This window comes from Schistocerca nitens, chromosome 2, assembly GCF_023898315.1.
Source record: "Schistocerca nitens isolate TAMUIC-IGC-003100 chromosome 2, iqSchNite1.1, whole genome shotgun sequence".
Classification (NCBI taxonomy): Eukaryota; Metazoa; Arthropoda; class Insecta; order Orthoptera; family Acrididae; genus Schistocerca; species Schistocerca nitens.
In genome coordinates, this window is record NC_064615.1 from 196,273,484 (window position 1) to 196,296,677 (window position 23,194).

Consider the following 23,194-nt stretch of genomic DNA (forward strand, 5'->3'; position numbering starts at 1 on the left):
GCGTTATGATCCTATCGCCATAGGAAGGGGATTCGAATGGGTAAAGATCCGTTGACAAATGCAGCTGTGGCGAGAATGTTTTCGAAGTTCGAAGCCACGGGTTGTTTAGGCGACAGACCCCGTTGTGGCCGACCGAGCACAAGGCGTAATGCTGCTGAGACAGTTCAGGAAGAAATGGAGACTGTAGCGGGTTCGTCTATGCACGGGGAAGTCAGCGCTCGTGCAGTCGCACGTCGCACCGGCATTCCGTACACTACCGTTTGGTTGGCACTGAGGCGTACCCTCCGATGCTATCCGTACAAAATCCTTCAGCATCATGAACTGTTACCTGGCGATTTAGTGAAGCGGAGGGCATTTGCGGTGTGGGCGTTTCAAAAGAGGGCGGAAGATGACGATTGGCTGAGTAACGTGTTGTGGACCGACGAAGCTCATTTCACGCTGCGAGGGTCTGTCAACGCCCACAACTGCAGAATTTGGGCTACCGAAAATCCTAGAACTGTCGTGGAAACTCCTCTGCACGACGAGAAAGTCACTGTGTGGTGTACTGGTAGATAGGACATCTTGGCTGTGGAAGCGGAAGGGTAGCCCACAACATAGACAGACAACAGTATTCACAATTACAAGCACCCAAGCTTTAATGATCTTCCAGCAATAAAGGCTCTTAACAAATCTCAATTAAGCAAGGACATAAAGTTGGTTACAAACATATGTTAACTTTCAACCAGTGAGTAACCCAAATAAAGAATTACCAATCAATAAAACGTAGATAAAGGATTGCTTTACAAGAATGCTTAAATTAAGTAAAATCATGAAAGCTAAGTTACAAATTTTCAACAAGTGAATAACCCCAATAAAGAATTCTCATTTAAATAAAACATAGATAGGAAAATGCCTTACCAAAATGCTTGAATTGTGTAAAATCATGAAAAGCTGAGTTACAACTTTTCTCACAAACTACTTAGGAATTTACAGCAACTAAACAAGTTTGATCTGTTTAACCAGAAGGTAACTGCCAAGTACAAGCGACCGAAGCCACTCAGAGCGGACGACCGCCCCAACGCTGGTCATCAACCGACATCGTCACGGCCCAGGGGCCACCGTGCTAAAACAAACGTTTCGGTAAGCGGCCGACAGCGACACAGGAATAACAGTGACTGAAAGTCGGCGTACGCCTTACGAAACAACACGGCACACCCTGAAGCGGGAGCAGGCACAGCTGAGTAGCGGCCATACAACCGCGAGCAAACAAATCTCACGCCGCCCGTACTAACGCGGGAAATGATAGCGAGCGACAAGACGCTACGCGCAAAGCAGCAACCGTACCTACCCCTCGACCACAGAATGTGCCCTGTCTCCTTGTCTATGGTAATACAATTTATAGCACACAAGAAACTATTTAATAATGGCATTAGTTCAACGCAAGATCAGTTAACAGTTAGGTCCATTAAAGATTTAACAACGGATTTACCTTCAAACCAACTTCCGGACCACAGGCGGAAATTAGTAAACTTGGCATAAGTTTTCACCAGACCGATAAACAAGAAATCAAATTAAACAGTTGCCAAAAATACAGTCACGATACGCAAGCCCTTCAAGACCTTGCTATCTTACAGTTATCATTAACGGCGAAACATACACAAATGAATGACAAGAAATTCACCATTGAAAGCAAAAAAAAAAAAACACATCACAAAGGTTAAATTAATTAATTTACAGACGAGCCAGTCACTGAAAGCTCAGTTCCACAAGATTAGGACTAACCTCACTCGGCCGCAATACATTTGTGTGCGCGATAACTAGGTTGCCCAAACAGGACTCCAAAACCCCAAACAACAGGTCACACGTTAGCTGTCTTGTTCTCGGATACTAGGCACCACCGGGCTAAGACAATCGCGACGAAAAAAAATCTCTGAAATTACAGCTGCCTGCAGCAAAACAAATGAGTCAGGATGCATGAACGTAAAGCACAAGCCACTGTTCCAGCCGGAGCGTAACCTTTTCAATGCACATACGGACAGAACAACACACGTGGGCATAAAGGGAGCAGCAGATGCGTACCAAACAAACTATACTGCGCCAAAATACGATCCACGTCACGTCCACAAACCGGAGCACTGCTCCCGGAGCTGGTGTCTGCTCGCTGGACTGCCCAACTCTGTCCCCCGGAAAGCGATGCTGATTCCGCCTTGCTCAACGCTCCCTTCTCGGCCTTGTCGTCTCAGAGTGCGGGCGCGATGTCCGTTCTCCCCTGCTGTCCGCCCCAGACTGCCGTACTCCCACTCACTCCCTCGTTAGGACCCGGTCCGACAGGAGGCGCTCGCGATCGCACATAGTGCCAACCTCAACCAGAGGAGTAATCGATAGCGTCTTGCGCCCGAGAGCCCCGCCACGGCCCATGTGGGTTGGATTTACCACATCTACCGTTATCGGGCCTTTTTTCTTCGAGGAAATGCGTGATTCTGGTTTTGTAACTGTTACCGTGACGGGTGAGAGGTACGTCGATATGTTACAGAATCGCATCATCCCCAGCCCGGCTGATAAACACCTGTTGGAACGTACGATGTTTATGCAGGATGGCGCTCCACCCCATACTGCTAGACCCGTGAAAGATCTCCTGCGCGCGTCGTTTGGTGGTGATCGTGTGCTCAGCCGCCACTTTCGTCATGCTTGGCCTCCCAGGTCCCCAGACGTCAGTCCGTGCAATTATTGGCTTTGGGGTGTATCGTGATCAACCGACGTCTCTAGGGATGCTGGAAGACAAAATGCGACGCCAATGCCTCACCATAACTCCGGACATGTTTTACAGTGCTGTTCACAACATTATTCCTCGACTACAGCTATTGTTGAGGAATGATGGTGGACATATTGAGCATTTCCTGTAAAGAACATCATCTTTGCTTAGTCTTACTTTGTTATGCTAATTGTTACTATTCTGATCAGATGAAGCGCCATCTGTCGGACATTTTTTGAAGTTCTGTATTTTTTTGGTTCTAATAAAACCCCATGTCATTCCAAGCACGTGTGTCAATTTGTACCTTTCAATCTACATTATTGCATGATTTATTCAGTTTTCAAATTTATACTGACTTTTTGATCACCCGGTATATCCATACATTTAGAAACGACGGCGCATATAGCTTAGACGCTTTGTAGCATCAATGGGTGCCGTTCCGGACACAAATTCCTATGTAAAACTTAATCTACTGAGTCCCTTCCACAACCTCTAGAAGTGTGTAACATGAATTGTGAAATACACTGTACAAAGACAAAGTTGATTTTGTCTGAAACGTAATCTTATATCTAATACCGAAATGTCAATATCAGTCAGGTTGAAACCTTCCCGTCTCCTCTACACCTCTTTTGTTATTACTCAATAACCGTCTCCTCTATATCTCTTTTGTTACCCAACCTTCCCTTAGGATTTCTATCTCTTGCTTAATAATAACAAATGAAATCTTCCCTTTGAAATTTATTCTCTATCTCAATCTTCGCATACAAATTTAATTGCTGCTTTTTAAAAGTGATTTTCGGATTATTTCGACGAAACATAGAATGTGTCGTCGTCGTGTGGTCCTCAGTCGTTATCTGCAATAACCCAAAACTGTTCCTTACCTTTTTTACTGTTACTGGATCGCCATCTGACTGCTACATCGAACTGCGACATGAATACACTTACTCTGTTTTACTATACTCTGTTAGATGCTGGTGGGCTTTCATAATAAGTGGCTGTATTTATTACCAAAGCTGACGTTATTCTTTAATTTATTTGACTGAAGTTACGTAATTCATAGTTAAACTGTTTCTTGACAACAATAAAATATTCGAAAGTTTTACGTTGATGGTTTTTGGGATGGATTATAATTAGAAATGCAATATTGCTGGCAAAAGTTAATTATATTCTGAATGAAATGATTTTACAAACGTTCAAATGGGAGTTACTTTTTGCTATAATCTTACAACTAGCAATGTGCAAACGTACCTTCAGTAGTCTTGAGTTTCTCAAAAAATTAATTCAATAATATTAGTTCCTCTTATTATAATAGTTAGCTGATGTCTCTGTACATCCGTTTATAATCTCTTGTAAATCATAGGTGGTGGCTGGCAGGCACACCGCTCCTCTCAACATCTCGCTTCAGACCTGCTACCGACTCGGTTCACTTCTCGCTTACTACTGACTTCCTACGAACACTAAAGTGCGGTCTCTCCTGCCAACAATGCTTTCTGGTGCAGACAATCCCTGCTAACATTACAAAATGTATCAATGCGCGGTCTTTCCCGCTCTTTTCTTAAAATGTATCCACACGCGGTCTCTCCCGCCCTTTTTAAAATTATATCAATTTGCGGGCTCCCTTGTCAACAATCCTTTGGTGCAGACATTCCCTGCTACCACAGTTATTTCCAACATGACAAATATTAATTATTCCTACTTAATCCTATTAATAAAATATAAACATCTTTCATAAATTGTGATTTGACTATAGACAATGGAAATACACACGTCTTACAAGGTTTGTCGAAATGACAGTGTGAGACAGGGTGGCTAGATGAAACAAAACGTTTTGCTGCAACTTGTACTGAGAGCTTTGGCCAGCTGCCTGCAGGGTGCTCGGTATGGCGTGTTGCAGCGTTCCTGGGAGAGCCCCTGGAGAGGCACGTGTCTTCGCTGGAGGTGCCGACGCGCGTCATCCGTACCGGGCGGCGCGTGGGCCTGGTGCGCGCCAGGATGCTAGGTGCGGAGGCCGCCGTGGGCAAGGTGCTCGTCTTCCTGGACGCCCACTGCGAGTGCACCGCTGGTGAGTCCTCAGCCCGTGCGTAACACCTCCACATCTGTCCTATAAAATTCTAACGTTACTAGAGTTGCCCTCTACCAAAACTCTGTTCCATAGTTTTAGTACAGTACACAGATGGCGCAGAAAATGTTGCCATTACCGGTAGTGTTGGTTCAAATGGCTCTGAGCACTATGGGACTTAACATCTGTGGTCATCAGTCCCCTAGAACTTAGAACTACTTAAACCTAACTAATCTAAGGACATCACACACATCCATGCCCTAGGCAGGCCTAGAACCGCACGGCCACACCGGCCGGCTAGTGTTGGTAACATTGGTAGGGAAAGAACGTGTAAGAGAGAAACTGGGAGCCAACAATTCTTTGTTTTCTTTTTTCTGTTTTGAAAGATTTTAAAAAACTGTTAGTTTTACTGACAGTTCCTACGTATTAGGAACTGTCACCAGCAACAAAAAGCAAATATTAAAAAAGGTGTAAGAGAAGGATATGCTCTGCCTCCTCTTATATTCAACACTTACATCCTGGAAACTATAGACCAAGTTCGAGAATCTACTGAAGAGGCGATCAAAATTAATGGGCAGAAGATAGACATGCTAGTTATGCAGATGATATTGCTGTAGTCACGGAGACAAAAGAAGATCTAGAGGAAGTCCTCAGAACAATTGAAAACATTCTATGCAATCAGTAAGGAATGATAATAAACAAGACAAAGAATAAAGTGATGGTATGCAGTACAACAGCAGAATATGAACGTCTGAGAATGAGAATTGGAAGAGTGATAGAGGAATTTGCGAGGGCCACTCCAAAAGAAATGCACACTATTTTTTTTAAATCCATCTTTTATTCTACATGTTTGAAAGTTTTACAGTGCGTAGATACATCCTTTAGGAACAATATTTTCATTTCTGCACATAATTTCCATCCCTCTCAACTGCCTTACGCCATCGTGGAACCAGCGCCTGTATACCCGCACGGTAAAATTCTGGACCAACCTGTTGGAGCCACTGTTTGGCAGCGTGCACAAGGGAGTCAGCCACTGTTTGGCAGCGTGCACAAGGGAGTCATCATCTTCAAACCTTGTTCCACGAAGAGAGTCTTTCAGTTTCACAAAGAGACGATAGTCACACGGAGGCAGGTCAGGACTGTAAGGCGGGTGTTTCAGTGTTGTCCATCCGAGTTTTGTGAACGCTTCCATGGTTTTTTGACTGACATGTGGCCGTGCATTGTCGTACAACAGCAAAACATCCTGCTTTTGCCGATGTGGTCGAACACGACTCAGTCGAGCTTCAAGCTTCTTCATTGTCATCACATATGCATCAGAATTTATGGTGGTTCCACTTGGCATGATGTCCAGAAGCAAGAGTCCTTCCGAATCGAAAAACTCCGTAGCCATAACTTTTACAGCAGAAGGTCTGGTTTTGAATTTTTTTCCTTGGGTGAATTTGCATAATGCCATTCCATTGATTGCCTCTTCGTCTATGGTGAAAAATGATGGAGCCATGTTTCATAACCTGTCACAATTCTTCCAAGAAATTCACCTCCACAATTCTCGTACTGTTCCAAAAGTTCGCTGCATACCGTTTTTCTCGTTTCTTTGTGAGCCACTATCAACATTCTGGGAACCCACCTGGCACAAACCTTTTTTAACGCCAACACTTTCAATATTCTGCAAACATTTCCTTCCCCTATCCCAACGTAGCGTGACAATTCGTTCATTGTTATGCGTCTGTCAGCAGTCACCAATTCGTTAACTCTCTGCACATTGTCTGGAGTGTGTGCAGTACGAGGCCTCCCGCTCCGAGGACAATCCTCAATATTGCCGTGCCCGCTTTCATCACGTAAGCTGCTTGCCCAGCGACTACCTGTACTGCGATCGACAGCAGCATCTCCATACACCTTTTTCAACCTCTTGTGGATGTTTCCCACTGTCTCGTTTTCACAGCACAGGAATTCTATGACAGCACGTTGCTTCTGACGAACGTCAAGTGTAGCAGCCATCGAAGACATGCTGTGACGGCGCCAGTCACGGTAACAGGTTGGACTAAGTTTGAAAACAAGCGGGAAGGATCTATCTGCACACTGTAGAACTTTCACACATGCAGAATGAAAACTGTATTTTTACAAAAATAGTGTGCATTTATTTTGGAGTGACCATCGTATTTTGAAATATTTTAAAAAATTGCTAGTTTTACTGCCAGTTCCTACTTATTAGAAACTGTCACCAGGAACAAGAAGCAAATATTAGAAAAAGTATAAGACATGGATGTGCTCCTTCTCCTCTTATATTCAACGCTTACATCCAGGAAGCTATAGACCAAGTTCGAGAAACTACTGACGTGGGGGTCAAAATTTATGGGCAGAAGATAGACATGCTAGTTATGCAGATGATATTGCTATAGTCACGGAGACAAAATAAGATCTACAGGAAGCCCTCAGAACAATTTAAAGGATTCTACGCAATCAGTAAGGAATGAGAATAAACTAGACAAAGAGTAAAGTGATGGGATGCAGTACAGAAGCAGAATATGAACTTCTGAGAATGAAAATTGGAAGAGAGGGTCTGGAAGTGATAGAGGAATTTGCTTACCTGGGAAGCAAAATCACAGGGGATGTTAGAAGCCTGAAAGAAATTGTGAGCAGAATACAGCATGCCAAAATTGCATTTAATCTGAGGAGGAATTCACTCACCAGCAAGAACATCAGTCTGTAAATAAGGAAACGTTATCATAAAAGCTTTCGTTTGGGGTGTGGCCCTATGTGGATGTGAAACTTGGGCAATGGGAAGAGAAGAGTGAAGACAACTAGAGGCCCTGGAGATGTGGTGCTTTAGAAGGATGATGAGGTCAGTTGGAGAGACAAAGTAACAAATGGGTGCTTTGAAGAGTACAGTAAACCGGATCCCTGTGGAGGCACATCCAAATAAGAAGAAACAAACTTGTAGGGCACGTCCTAAGACAGAACATCATCATTGGAACAGTAGCAGAAGGAACTATTGAGGGAATGAATCGGTGGGCGCGACCAAAGATATCATACCATGCAACAGATCACGAATGATGATGGATGTAACACGTACGTGGAAGTGAAGAGGAAGACAGACAGAAGAGAGGAATGGCGGTATGCTGCAAACCAGCCTCGGGGTTGAACACTAAAAGAAAGAAAGATTTCGAATTGGCAGTTGCTTTGCTTCGATTGTGTGAAAGTTATTTGAGAAGTTGCATCTATTGCAGTTAATGACTCGAATCAGAAGATGGTCTGACTGTGTCATTTCCAAGAGAGTGCGCTGAGTCGCCTCATAAAGAAAACGAGATTCTACCTGAGCTCACTTCAAGAACTGTAATACTCTCTTTGATACTTCTTTATTTCTCTGATATGAAATTTGACAAAACCTTAGCCGAGTTCTGGTCATACGAAACGAAGTCCCTTGAAATGGGAAATATAATTCTTTCTTTTTCTCTTTTGGCTGACCTGCGGCAATGAACAACGCTCGAACAAGTACTCTCTGTAAACTTCCGCTGCTGCTACTGGCAGCTACTAACAAGGCGCGTCTTACTTACTGGGTGGCAAACTAACTAAACGTGAACTCGGTGTGCAGTGAGTCCACGTAATGTGTGTGCATTTCAAATTGTAGTTATAAGTCTTTATGTAATGGGTGACAAACATTGGTAAATGGATGATGACGTGCCAAATTAAGTTACTACTGATTCCTTTAAAAGGTCTATTGGCAAATCTAGAAAACTCACTTTACAAAAGTATTCTTTATAATCCACGGGCTGCAAAGAAATGACAAGCTCTGAAAATGCTTTAAAGCTATTTGTTCAACAATGTCATGTTCAAAGAATTATTACAAAATACGAGGCCTGTTCAGAAAGTAAGCTCCGATTGATTGCCAAATTGAAACCACAGTGAACATCAGAAATGTTTTACTTGTAACAATTAGCTACACCTTTCAGCTACTTCTCTACGTAGTCGCCGTTCTGACTTAGACTTTTGTCATAGCGTTGTACCAACTTTTCAATAGCCTCATCATAGAAGGCAGCCGCCAGTGCTTTCCGCCAATTCTCCACGCTGGCCTACACCTCGTTGTCTGTGTCAAAATGTTGTCTTTACAGACAGCGGTTCATGTGACCAGAGATGAAACTCAGGGGGAGACAATTGCGGACTGTATTGTGGGTAATCTCACATTTCCATTTGAAAACGATGCAGGAGCATCTTCATTGCCCCTGCAGAATGCGGCTGAGAATTGTCTTGAAGAAGAAACAGCACAACAGTTATGTAATGTTAGCTGCATAGCTTCAGGCGAAATTTCTCACCAGGCCCTCGTACTTGGCGGCAGACACTATTTTCTAGACATCTTTACGCACTCACTGCGAGCTCAGAAATGAGAAGAGCGACGTGATGCTAACTGGGGTTATACTAGAGACACTACCCAACACATCTGTGCAAAGCTTTATCGGATTTTCATAGTCGTTTCTATTTCGCGACCGATCGGAGCTTACTTTCTGAACTCCCCTCGTATATATGTGCATCGTAGACTACAAAAGGTAACATTAAAGAGTCAATCTTTCCTGAATCTTCGCTAATTAAGAAGAGGAGGAAAGTTCCGTGTTGGATACTAAATTGTTATTGTAGTGTGGAGGCAGCAGCTCGCGCGTAATTAAAGCAAAGAAAATTAATTATTACCCTATTATAAAGCTTTCGTGAAATCGATCAAAAAGTCTCTTTCTCTCACAGTACAGACATCAAAAACCGTATTATAAAATCAGTTTCCTCAATATATATCAATTTTCTACATTCCCATCATCCCGCTCTTTCGGCTGGGGCTCACTTCCCGATTATCCCCTGCGGACTAAATTTTTGTGAGGCCGGCATCCATGCGGAGCGGCCAGTTGGGAAATGCTATTGCAGACGCGCACTGTCGCAGACCACACTGAGCGCTGTTTTTTGCTCAGATGGCTCTTGAGCACTATGGGACTTAACTTCTGAGGTCACCAGTCCCCTAGAGCTTAGAACTACTGAAACGTCCCCTTAGAAATATTATTCATGACTGTGTGTAAACTGACACACAATATTTTTAGCGCAACGCAATCTGACTTTCAGTAATCCCTACAAAAGAATGGCCCTGACTAACATTAACCTATACCTTTCACAAATCACTTACCTCACCAAAAATCTTCGTTACTCGAACTACTGCAATACAGCGAGCGCCACTACTGCCAGCTAAATAAAAGACTCAAACTACAGAAGGCACTAACTACTGATAGGCATAGTTAGCAAATGAAAGATTTTAATAGAGAACAAACAATGTACTTACCTTAATAGTGTTGAAAAATCATAATATACATAGCAGTTCATGACATCCAGTCTTACAAATTTCAAAACTCCGCCATTTCTCTCCCCACATCCACCATTGCTGGCGGCTCACCTCCAACTACGCAACGCTATGCGCTGTTAACAGCCAACAGCCCAGCACTACAATGGCGAATATTACAACAATGCCACCCAGCCACAGACTGCACACAGCACAGCCAGTGATTTTCATATAGAGCGCTACATGGCGTTACCAAAATAAAAACCTAAACGGCCTACTTACACTACTTAAACCTAACTAACCTAAGGACATCACACACATCCATGTCCGAGGTAGGCTTCGAACCTGCGACAGTAGCGGTCGCGTGGTTCCAGACTGTAGCGCCTAGAACCGCTCGGCCACCCTGGCCGGCTCTGTTTTTTGTATCCAAGCTATAAGGGAACCTCATAGTGCACAGATATCAGCAGCCCTTTCAGTTTGTTCGTTGGTTGGTTGATTTGGGGGGAGGGGACGAAATAACGAGGTCATTGACCCCATCGAATTAGGTAAGGAAGTCGACCGTGCCCTTTCAAAGGAAGCATGCCGGCATTTGCTTCAGGCGATTTAGGAAAATCACGGAAAACTTAAATCACAATGGCTGGACGTGGGTTTGAACCGTCGACCTCTCGAATGAAAATCCAGTGTGCTAACCACTGCGCCACCTCGCTTGGTATTTTTTTGTTTGTATATTTTGCACGTAATTAGAACCACCTATCGTTCACTGTTAGTCCATTGCGTGTTTTATACCCATGGCAGATTATCAGAGAGCCAGTGGGAATTCTCTGCATGTTATTGTTATATACGAAGTATCTGTGAAAAATTCGGTGAATAGTCTCAAAAAATAAGGGAAACAAGATTTAAAAACAAAATACTTTTTCTGACCTTGCAAGTAATCACGATTAGGTACTCCTGTGGAATCGCTCAAAGTACTGTGGTCGCGCGTTGCTGGATACCCGTAAACGTCCGTGAACAATAGTGCTTACACTGTCAAAGACAGCCGCTGAGCATCCGCAAGCACCCGTCGCAGTCGTCCCATGTTGCCCGCCCTCGACACCGTCCTTTGCGTCTCTAAACCACTCAGACACCCACTTCTTATTCACCGACCCAGCACCGTACACTTGCACTAACATTCCGTGAGTCTCTTTCGTCGTTTTTCCTAATTTGAAGCAAAACTTCATGTTAACACGTTGCTCCGTTCTGCGTTCCATTTCACAATGATACAACCGCGACGGATGCTTGTGAATGGTCGGTGGCTGTCCTTGAGAATGCGAGCAGAAGAATTGAAGATAATCAAAGACACTAAGTACTATTGCTCACGAATATTCCCAGACGTTGTTCATATCTTGCAACGCGTGACCATGGCGGTTCGAGCGATTCCATAAAGATAGTTTCTTGTCATTTTCCAACAGCTTTAAACCGATGTCAGAAGTGTGTTTTATCTTATGCCCATTGAAGGTACTTTTGTAACTTTTCTTTCCTTTATTTTTGGAGACCATTCACTGAAACTTTCCAGACATGGCTTGTACATTCGTAAAGGAAACTGGTTTTCAGAATTCCTACAGTTACAGAATGAAACTGTAAGTTGCGCAGTCTTCAAGTTTCAATGCTAACCCTCTTCTCCTTATCGCCGCGTCGAAAGACTTCGCGCCTGCAGACAGGCAACGAATTGAACAGATCTGCAATGCGGGGTGCTGCCGCGACTTCACAGACAATTCGACTCTACAAGTTGCACGCACTTACTGACGTGTGCCGCCTAACATACGGTGCTCATACTGAGCACCTGCAATGTGAGCTACAAACTTCACGATACGCTCCACCCACTGATCTGTGTCCGTTTCCTGAACGACGTAGCTTTTGTGCAGTCGTATTCTGAAACCCCGGAGATACTTATGAATAACCATGTATCTCTCACTCCTCTCCACGTTGGGAAACAAACCGCAGGATAGAGTTTTTGGTATGGAAATAATTTTTTCGTATTGTTATTTCTGACTTGCTGTTGTTGTTGTTGTTGTGGTCTTCAGTCCTGAGACTGGTTTGATGCATCTCTCCATGCTACTCTATCCTGTGCAAGCCTCTTCATCTCCCAGTACCTACTGCAACCTACATCCTTCTGAATCTGCTCAGTGTATTCATCTCTTGGTCTCCCTCTACGATTTTTACCCTCCACGCTGCCCTCCAATACTACGGTATTAATTAAAATAACCATACATTGATGTCTTTCACTCAGAGAGAAAAATTGGTATTGAAATGTTTCCCGAAATGACTGCAACCAGTCGCCTTTATTTACGATGGTAATCCCAAAAGTAAGGTCTCCTATTTTTTTATAAGTACATAGACCTGTTTATTTCTACAATGGTTTATATCAGTTTACAGCTTTAACATTTAGCTATTTTCGACATTATCACCATTTCTGTCGATGCATTTTTGTAGACACTGTGGCCGTTTTTGTATACCCCTGTCATACCAGCTCGCCGCCATGCTGTTCAGAAATTTATGAACCTCTTCTCTTACCTCGTCGTCGGAGCTGAATCGCTTTCCGGCCAAATGTTATTTTAACCTAGGGAACAGGTGATAGTCACTGGGTGCCAAGTCAGGACTATAGGGTGGGTGGGTGATTATGTTCCACTGAAACTGTTGCAGGAGAGCAACGGTTTGCCGAGCGATGTGTGGGCGAGCGTTGTCATGGAGAATGTGTACGCCCTTGCTCAACATTCCTCTTTTCCGGTTCTGAATTGCCCGTTTGAGTTTATTTCCGTGGCTTTGATGAAGAAGGATGCCGCCACTGTGTGATTGTTGCTTGGTGTCAGGTGTAAAGTGGTATGCCCAGGTTTCGTCACCCGTGACAACTAAGTCCACAAACTTGTCCTGTTCGGCTGCAAGGCGGTGAAGAAATGCGCGGGAAGCATCAGTTCGTTGCCGCATGTTGTCCTCAGTCAGCATGCGTGGCACCCATCTTAAGCACACCTTCCGGTGGTTGAATGTTTCCGTTAAAATTCTGTGAGCGATGCTTCGGGAAACCTCAGGAACCAACGTGCAGAGCTCATCCAGGGTGGATCACCCTGGATGCTGATCTTCACGCATGCTTTGGTCAACCTTCAACACTGTCTCCTCAGAAATTGACGGTCTCCCGCTCCTTTTTTGTCGTGAATTTCGGTCCGACCAGCTGCAAACTCTCTACACCACTTACGAACATTTTTGACATCCATGCACGACTCACCATACACTTCCGTCAATTGGCGATGGATTTCAATCGGCGCAGTGCCCTTTGAGTTGAAAAACCGAATAACTGCGTGTTATGGGACCATTGCTTTTCACAATATATATAAATGACCTAGTAGACAGTGTCGGAAGTTCCATGCGGCTTTTCGCGGATGATGCTGTAGTATACAGAGAAGTTGCAGCATTAGAAAATTGTAGCGAAATGCAGGAAGATCTGCAGCGGATAGGCACTTGGTGCAGGGAGTGGCAACTGTCCCTTAACATAGACAAATGTAATGTATTGCGAATACATAGAAAGAAGGATCCTTTATTGTGTGATTATATGATAGCGGAACAAACACTGGTAGCAGTTACTTCTGTAAAATATCTGGGAGTATGCGTGCGGAACGATCTGAAGTGGAATGATCATATAAAATTAATTGTTGGTAAGGCGGGTACCAGGTTGAGATTCATTGGGAGAGTGCTTAGAAAATGTAGTCCATCAACAAAGGAGGTGGCTTACAAAACACTCGTTCGACCTATACTTGAGTATTGCTCATCAGTGTGGGATCCGTACCAGATCGGGTTGACGGAGGAGGTAGAGAAGATCCAAAGAAGAGCGGCGCGTTTCGTCACAGGGTTATTTGGTAACCGTGATAGCGTTACGGAGATGTTTAATAAACTCAAGTGGCAGACTCTGCAAGAGAGGCGCTCTGCATCGCGGTGTAACTTGCTCGCCAGGTTTCAAGAGGGTGCGTTTCTGGATGAGGTATCGAATATATTGCTTCCCCCTACTTATACCTCCCGTGGAGATCACGAAAATTAGAGAGATTAGAGCGCGCACGGAGGCTTTCAGACAGTCGTTCTTCCCGCGAACCATTCGCGACTGGAACAGGAAAGGGAGGTAATGACAGTGGCACGTAAAGTGTCCTCCGCCACACACCGTTCGGTGGCTTGCGGAGTATAAATGTAGATGTAGATGTAGAATTCGCACTTGGCGGTAACATCCAACGGCAGCTCCATTCTCAACGGCTGCCAAGCCAAGACCGAGCGCGTCAGCGCGGCGTGCGCATGTTTACACACAGCGCGTGAAGCACTCTTCATAACAGTGTGACCAACTGCCGCAGAAGCAGAGTACTGTACTTACAAAAAAGTAGGAGACCGTAGTTTTGGGATTACCCTCGTACCACTACAGGTTTCGAATCGCCAAGCGATTCATCATCAGATGGTACATATTTATTGCATATTTTCACCATTGTGGGGGTCGTGTGGCTGTGACAAGATGTGAAAAACGAAACATGCAAGTACTGAACGTAGCAAGAATTTTTTATATAAAGATCTACTTAAATGCATTACTTACAGTTATTAGTATCTGTTGGTTTGTTCTTGGTGCACACGTTATTCTGGAAAACATAATGCTTGTTTTCCAGTAACGTTAATTTTATAGCACTCTGCTACACATGGAGGTAAGAATAAGGGGAGATGGCGCTACGTATCCCAGCCGTACTACGTTTTGAAGCCATGGGGGCGTGGCTTGCTGCCATGACACTCTTACCAAAACATTGCCAGTGTGCTATAGCGCTGCGTGTATTACAGTCGCTAATTGCACCATATACGCATTTAACGTCATCAGATTGGTTGTTTCAAAGTTTTTGTTTAAAATAAAATCTCGTAAAGGCGAAATTCCGCGTCTCTTCTGATTAAAAATAGTTTTTAATGTAATATTACGAATAGCTAGTCTTCAATGTAAACGATACAATTTTGTTCATTCAGTAATAAACGTGTATCACAAACTAAATAAAAGAAACTGAAAACTAAGTTAGCTATACTCTCCCTCCAAAGCCCCATAAATACATCTTGTTTGTAATACGTACTGGGACATTTCAGTTACGTTACACTAATGGGAAACACTGTTCATTACCACCAATATTTACTGAAATACGGTACATAGAATGGCAAATCTACACAGTGTCCTGTTTAGGCCTATACTTTACGCCAGTTAATGTAGTGTTAGCTTTTAATTTGGTATATGATGAAGACAAAGTGAGTTACTCAACACTTCGATTATCGACGATACGTACGTATTATACTGAAACGTGAACTTGAAAACTAAGAATTTAATTCTTTGAATTAACATACCTTTTGCAAATGTTTTGGGTGTCTAGGGAAAATTGATGGTACAGCATTTTCTCGGAGCCTTACTGTTGAAAGGGAAGTTCGGTCTATGTCCTCTTCTCGGAAATGCTGAGAACATATAGTGCTCCATTTAGACGCACGCCAATTCTTTCTCCTCACGGCATTCTCCCACAGAGCTTTGCGACTTTCATTTTTAGGAAATTAAAATCATACAGGAGAAAAACACGCTATAGTACAAGTACCGATGTAGCACACGTTCATTCACAATGAAGTTGTAAAATCACACTTAACGAGACAACTTACACATGAAATGTTATTCCCTTCGATTTCGCATCACTATCAGAACGATTCGTACATCCGAACACCACACAAGTCACCATAATAACGCAAAATCCTTCCAAAAGCGAGCGACAAGCCTATGCACACAAGCTTACAGCAGCAATGTTTTGGTCGGACTGAGATGGCTACCCCCGGCTTCACATAGCTTCACAGCTGTGACGTCACGGCGTCTCCCTCTATTCTTACCGCCATGCTGCTACAGGTAACAACTTCCGCGGGTTTTACAAAACGTAAATAAACCAAAAAGCCTGACTAAAGTTTTTGTTCAAAGAATTTATGGAGGGGCACAAACTATCTTTGTTGAGCACTCGCGTTCCAAATTGGCGGCAGTCAGTATATGTCTATTTGTACTGTACTATATTCATTATCCCACAAATAATGTAAATAATTCTCGCTACGTTCAATGCTTACATGTTTCGTTTTTACGTCTGGCCACTGCTTCACGACCCCAGCAACGCTGCAAACGTTCAACCATTACGGGTATGTACCCTGTGATGATGAACCGCTAGGCCATACAAAGCCCGTCATTGTAAATAGAAACTCAAGAATAAACCGAAACGTTTTAATAGTTTTTTTGCGGGATCTAAAATTTAGAAACCTCTCTCACACCGGCCTGATTTAGCTTCACTGATCAGGATAGTAAAAACATGCATATGTTAAGGGAATTTTCAATCACAAAGCAGGCTTATCACATTCACACAGTTCAATACTGTTCTATCCTGATTAAATTGAGCTTAACTTAAATTCCATAAGGCAGTGAAGCAATTTCGAAGTCTCGGTGCGACGAAAATTGTCAGTCGATCTCGTGGAAACATTTGTAATAATTATTAACTTTCGGTGATCACATGGGGAAGACCGGAGATCTGCTGGTAAGACCGTGTTAGCCTATTTATTTGAAGTAACTGGATATCTTGAGCATACAAAACGGCAGGTTCGTCCAGTGTAAATCAGACGTTCCCCACTGATCCCTTGCAACACAGCGTAGTAAGCAGACACTGTCAATAATAATCAGTTAAATAATACGCGAACACACTTACTTTAGTTTAGTTCATGTATTAAATTCCTTCTCATACAGAATCTCATCAAGATGGCGACTAGCTCAACAATACATACATATACATCCTCATTCTTTCACGACTAATTGGCAAGAATTCGTTCATTCTTTTCATAAGAGAAAACATAGATAGCAGAGAAGCTATTCCATGGAGTAAATGGACGCTCCAAGGAATAATTGGGCTTGAAACTACTTTGCATTGATAATCGGTAAGATAAGAAGAGATATTTCGAGATATGTACTGAGTTATATAATTTATAAAATTTTCTGAAAATATCGCGGAGAGACCGCTGCAAGAGACATTACAACGTGACTGGCTGCAGTCGTTTCTAGAAACCTTTATTCATCACAGTCGTAGTGTTCCTCATTCATAATGGTTGAATGTTTTATTTTGGGAATGATGGGTTAAATGTGTTTACCGGTTTGGACTTCGATTGTGCAACCTTTGCGTTCCACGAGCTAGTTCCTACCGACTACACTTCCTAAGCAGCACTCCCCCTCACAACTATATTTCCGTCAGTACCTTTCTCGTACTTTCCAAACTTTACAGAAGTTTTTGAAAAGTGTTATGATTACCACCTCAAGCTGTTGATAAAATTCTTTATTTGACAACCAGTTTCAGTAGACAGAACACCATCAGTTTACTGTATACCAAACCGTAACAGTTATGAGTAAATGTGATTTGAGACTTTCTCGGCGTATTCCATTCGTGAAATCTTCTCGGGTGATCAGCCGAGTAAAGGCGTCGTCTTCTCGCAACGTTTCGAAGGGTTTCGTACCCATCATCTTCGCTTGAAGATGATGGGTACGAAACCCTTCGAAACGTTGCGAGAAGACGACGCCTTTACTCGGCTGATCACCCGAGAAGATTTCACGAGTTATGAGTAGCATTACAAGATTAAACTATGTGGCGGAACCGGTTTATAGAATTTCGTGACTAATTACTTATAAATTATATTTAAGGTAGATCTAAAAAAATATAAATCCAGTTACCTATTGTCAGCGTAACGATTCGTTTGATCTCAAAAATGATTATCCCGGCTAATATTTGTCACTCTGCTAAAGAAATCTGCACTTGACGTTGTGTAGAAATGTTGTCAGTAAATTCGTGTGAGTGGCACTAAATTGCATATCATTTATCATATTTTACACAACTGCTACTTAAGATGGAAGCACTTTTCCCTAGCAAAGCTAACATTTAGTCACAAAATACTACCCGCGCACAACACTGGCGTATGTCTCCTATTAAAATATTTCATGTAAATCATCCGAAATAATTAGGCTTCATACATCAGCAAATAAGAAATTGATATTACGTAACGTGCTGTGAACACTGTTTTTAAAGATTCAACCTGAGATGAATTCTGTCTTTTAAAGTAGATTCGGGACCACCGGTACACATTTATTTTCATTCATTTATATCTAACAACATTTATGTTTGTTAAAATTCTCGATTCAAAACTGCCGCGGAAATATTTTTGCGAAGATGGCGGCAGACAGACGAGAGTCAATTCGTCTATTGTTATTCTTGATTCCTTTTATATCAAGTTAATATATTCAGATAAGTCTTTAAGCCTTTTGCTCTCTATTCTTTAGCATTTAAAATTATTCTTAATGAAAAATGCTTCATATTTTTTATACCAGCTACTAGAAAACTCCGGTGTAAGTACTCCGCCTCCGCTGTAAGTTACTAGCGCTAATGGCAGCGCTCCTAATTGTGGAGCTGAAAATTAACACTTAAAAACATTAATTAGATTGGATTACAATTGAAATAAATACAAATCCACGTCTAGACAATAGCGACTCTGTTTTTCAAATAATAATTAACAATATAGTTACAGGCTTTCTCTTTACAGACCTCACACGTCACACGACCGAACAGTTCATTGGTTAGCACAGGAAGAACAACTGAACCACAGTTAACACAGATAACAGAAAAAGATTATAATTGTCGTTGTCTATGAATGTAGTTCTCTGATAATAGTTTTAATTCACACAGAAGTTAAATTATTACAGAAATAATGAAATAATTATCGTCATTTTTACACGATGTAAAGTTGATGCAGTAAGTTGTTCTGAAAGCGGTGCTGATATTCAAGACAATGAAAGCGGGTTAAAAGCTGTGAGCTATCTGGGGAAGTTAATCTTGCATTTCTGAGCAACTGTTTCACCAGGTATCCAGTCTAGCTTACCAAATTCCCAACCAGACTAACATTAATTATAATCTTTTAATAGTCATCTTACGACAACCGGTGATATATATATAAAAAGAGAATTTAAATAAAAAGAAATAAATCAGTTTATATTTGGACATTTATTTTAACATTGATCATTGTTCCGTTAAAATTTCAGCATATTAAACTTGATTCGTAACTAAACTGGTGCCTTATTTAGGATTGTGAAAATGTGAGTTTGTAATCTTACGGAACACATCAAATATGGAGCCAAGATTGGGAGACTGCATACAACACTGCATTCATAAAATAACACACGAAGAACGTTGAGACATACGCAAGAGGACATTAACCGCAACCAACCGATTCAATTTTCACTCAAAGAAGTTACGTTCGTAGCGCAATCTTGTCCGTCATGAAATTACCACACACTGGTATAGCAAATTCATACTAACTCTCTGTGAAGTCTTCCTGAAAAGAATAGCTGAGGGCTACTTTGATGATCACACCACATGCTTCACATGGTCAACTTGGTTCACGCAAAGAGTGTAACTCCACAATAATTTCGACAATTAAAATAAATTACATCGAAACGCAATTTACAAAAGAAAAACCTCGAACTGGTCACTATCGTCTTACTATTAACCTGATGGGTCAAACAATTGTATAAGCACGTGGTACTGGTCTCACAAAGTACACCCCACATGGGTTGAACATAAAGAAAAGTTGCTATATTGAACAATATTGTCAAGACGAGACGTTGTAATCTCACGCATATTCGCATTTAAGATTGATGATCTTAGTTACAGTTACAGATCATCAACATGTGGTTCCACTTTACTCACAAAGTAGTGACAAAGCAACTACTGGAAGATGTTCTGAACTTCACACTCGAATTACACTGCGTTGCAATTTAAAGATAACATTAGATATTTTAGATCTAAACCTGAAATAAAGTTGATTAAATTTTCAGTTAGGCTGAACTTAAGAAATCCATTGTCCTACGGACTTAGCAGAGACGCGCTTAGCCGGAGATCTTACCACTTCAGACGCTCGCCGTGGACAGACTGACCTGGGCCGCTACCGAGCGTACTTAACAGATACAAACGGAAGTGACCACAGAGGCAGCTTCCTATACCAACATCACAACGGACGGACAGGACCATACTAAGGATAGAAACCTCTTTGCTTTTAGAAAGCGTAGCTACCTGTTCCGACGTTCGTCCTACTGTTCTCTAGCAGACAGGCTTGTCTGCTACCATCAAGCATGAAACTAGAAATAAATTTGCTCATTCATCCTTTTACACAGAAAGGAAGGGGGATAACAGTATCTTATCATATACAGTATATAAAAGAAAGCAGATGTAGGTTCTGTATGAGACTGTGTGACATGAATTACATATAAACTGTGTTTTAAAGTGTAGTAGTGTGACAGATCGTTTCTTGTTTATGTGTAAAAGTAACACGTTCCACTGCTCAGTCTCCTTCCAGATAGTCAGAAACACCCCAGTAAATTTAGAAGTGGAATGTATGCCGTAAATGACAACAGATTTAAGAAATTAACATGAAAGGAATCCAACAGAGACCTTTCAACGATACAGTCTTTTTTATACGTAGTGTCAATAATATGTGCTGAAGTTTGTACATTTAGTTCATTTTAACATCTTGTGGCTAGAACATAGTGTCATGGATATTACAACTGACACAAATCTTTTAACTGATGTACATGTTAATGACAGTACATACATCCATGTAATAAAATGTCACATACTTTGTAAGGTGTCAGGCAAATCCAACACCTTCCATGAAAACCCTGACATGATAAGCAAATCCAGTAGTATGTCACATAGCTCCAAATAAATCGTGACATTAAATTAACCAAAGTAATACGAGTAACGAGTGAGCAAATGGAATACCACAGACTAACACAAGAATGCCTAAATGCATGTCATACCTTCCCACCGTGAGACAGACGCAGTTCCGAGGCGAGAAACGAGAACAGAAGCCGAGAGCAGAACCGTGTTAAGCTAGAAGGCCCTACGATAAGAGACGGACACCCACGTCTCCAGTTAACCACCAGGACCACCCCCCCCCCCCCCCCCAGCCCATGTTAAAAGCTAGAGCCCTCCAGAAGAACAGTATAGATCTTACGATAACACTAAAAGGGCCACACGAGCCGCAAGTTTTAGCGTGAGACTTTTTCGCGTCTCTGTTACGTTGCAAACGTTAAAAACATTGCCCCACCACGAAAAGTATAACGTTTCTCATTGGATAGACAGAATTTTTGTAGGCAGAGCTCAAGGTTAACATTGAGACCCTGATTGGTCAGATGAAAACACAGCCAGATAGTTTTTTTTAAACCAACTTCGGTAAATTATAGTAAGGAGAAGTTAGAAGAGAGTTGCTTCGGAGACGGCGAGCTGGATGGAGCTGCGCCGGCCGCCGCCCCCTGAGGAACACCGACAAGGTAATGAACGCACGCGATGCCGCATTTTTGAGCGCATAAGGCTTCACTCAGAACTGCAGAACTCTCATCTGTTACATCCCCTTTTTACGTAATACTAGTGTCGATCGTCAATTGAAGCTCATGGTATTCACATTTGCTATGTAAGTTAAAATCTGAAACGCGATGATTTTTCTGTTATATAATTATTGAGAAGCCACATCAGCCACTGTAATTTACGACAAGTTAGATAAGTAATTAAGGATAATTGAGGGTCACTGTAGACTATTTTGAGAGTTTTCTCTTTTGTGAAACTTAATTTAAACCTAGATTATAGATGTGATATGGCATAGGTCATCCTTCGATCCATTGTAGAACTTGGAAACCCATTCAGGGAATATTCGTTCACATTTTTGTTGAACGCACTTGGTTTTTATCATCCTGTATTAAAACATTTCCTTTTATCAATAGTGCAATTCATAAACAATGTTTTGTGAATAGAATAAAATTTCCAGTGGTAAACTTAACTGCTTTTTCGACGTTATTTTACCAGCTAACTAAATATAGGAAAGCCTTGAACCCCTTCCACTAAATTTAGTTGCCCGTATCTCGTGGTCGTGCGGTAGCGTTCTCGCTTCCCACGCCCGGGTTCCCGGGTTCGATTCCCGGCGGGGTCAGGGATTTTCTCTGCCTCGTGATGGCTGGGTGTTGTGTGCTGTCCTTAGGTTAGTTAGGTTTAAGTAGTTCTAAGTTCTAGGGGACTGATGACCATAGATGTTAAGTCCCATAGTGCTCAGAGCCACTAAATTTAGTTAGTATTAAGATTCTTTTGCAGGGAGTACAGTGGAGCTGACGCTGAAATCATTAAGTATTTGGTTATATCATCGCTAGTCTCACTGAACTCTTCTGAACTCTACGTGTCATGTGTGGTCTGGCGTCTCCTTACCAGCAACAGGTCCCAGGTTCAAACTAGTCAATTCCCTTAAAAACACGCTCAGAGCGTCGTTGCGCGAAAGTGGTAGGGAGACACGACATAGAACAGACAGACACCACGCAGAATGATAGAACTTAGCTAAAAACATTCGCATCATGATATTAGGCGAATAAAAAAACATTGACGTCACAGATGTTCCCCTGCATATGTTGCGGGAGTAGAAAGGAGAAAGAGGTAAAGGGGGGAAGTAACGTGGTAAAATATTCTACCCTCTTGTATAAGGGGAATGATTAAGAGCCACTACTGTGTTCGCTTCGGCTGCGGCTGACCGTGTGTGTCGGGTGACCTCATCTGCAGGCTGGCTGGAAGCGCTGGTGCGTCGCGTTTGGGAGGACCGGCGCGTGGTGGCGTGCCCCGTCATCGACATCGTGAACGAGGACACGTTCGCGTACGAGCGCAGCTTCGAGCTGCACTGGGGCGCCTTCAACTGGGACCTGCACTTCCGCTGGTACGCCCTCACCGCCGCAGACATGAGGCGCCGCCGAAAGGACCTCGCGCGCCCCTACAGGTAAGTCCCTGAACTACCCTGTCTGTGTGTGTGTGTGTGTGTGTGTGTGTGTGTGTGTGTGTGTGTGTGACACCTCAGCATCCTCTCTCTCACGTGATACCTGCGTTGAAAAATAATGTCCCTCACTCTCCGAGTGGAGCGCTTGAAGATCTTATGGAATTGGTACCATGCTGTAAGGAGACCCTTGAGTGCTGACGTCATGACAGTGAAATGG

General features: G+C 42.6%; 1 protein-coding gene across 1 annotated transcript in view; it reads left to right on the top strand.

Annotated features, from left to right (window-relative positions):
* Positions 1-23,194, top strand: part of LOC126234319 (polypeptide N-acetylgalactosaminyltransferase 1-like) — a 402,153-nt gene that overhangs the window by 273,614 nt on the left and 105,345 nt on the right. The window contains exons 6-7 of the mRNA XM_049943004.1: positions 4,626-4,793; positions 22,770-22,980. Coding sequence (XP_049798961.1) covers positions 4,626-4,793; positions 22,770-22,980 — 379 coding nt within the window. The remainder of the gene's footprint in view (positions 1-4,625; positions 4,794-22,769; positions 22,981-23,194) is intronic.